Source organism: Penaeus monodon, chromosome 33 (assembly GCF_015228065.2).
Source record: "Penaeus monodon isolate SGIC_2016 chromosome 33, NSTDA_Pmon_1, whole genome shotgun sequence".
Lineage (NCBI taxonomy): Eukaryota > Metazoa > Arthropoda > Malacostraca > Decapoda > Penaeidae > Penaeus > Penaeus monodon.
In genome coordinates, this window is record NC_051418.1 from 11,174,460 (window position 1) to 11,175,090 (window position 631).

A 631-nucleotide genomic window follows, 5' to 3' on the forward strand; every position below is an offset into this window, starting at 1 on the left:
CTGTGTCTCACTGAGATATTCATTCTCACCCATACCTTTTCTGCATGCTATCCTCCTGGGTCACTATAGCAGACCTCACTCCTCCAAATCATTTCAGGTCACTTGAAAGTCACGTTTGACTTTGGATTCGAGAGGCACGAGAAGGTCTATGGCAAGAGGACTTTCCACGAGGGACAGAACCACGATGTCAAGCTCTACCGATCGGACTCAGGAAGGAAGCTCACCATGCAGGTATGGAGATAAGGATTGAAGCTCAGAGGGAGGAATTGGAGATGTTCTGAAATTTAAATCTCTCTCAAGGTTATTGTACAAAATAACAGCAGGAGAATCAACATACTGTGAAAGTTAATTGCCCATTTATTAAAGAATTAATCCACTTACTAATGCCTCTGCACAGGTTGACAACTATGAGCCCATCACCTGGACCTTTGATGTGAAGGGATCAGCTGATGCACAGTTCAACAACATTCAGTACGTGTACATTGGAAAGAATGAGTCGATGGCTGAGGGCTTCACCGGCTGCATCTCGCGGGTGGAGTTTGACGACATCTACCCCCTTAAATTCTACTTCCAGCAGGACCGACCCACAACCATTACAGCTGAGTCAAGTGAGTAGGAGGAATTGATTGAT

General features: G+C 45.3%; 1 protein-coding gene across 1 annotated transcript in view; it reads left to right on the forward strand.

Annotated features, from left to right (window-relative positions):
- Window positions 1-631, forward strand: part of LOC119594025 (neurexin-4-like) — a gene marked incomplete in the record, with an annotated part of 37,999 nt that overhangs the window by 25,033 nt on the left and 12,335 nt on the right. The window contains 2 exon segments of the mRNA XM_037943054.1: window positions 98-231; window positions 398-608. Of these exon segments, the coding sequence (XP_037798982.1) occupies window positions 98-231; window positions 398-608 (345 nt within the window).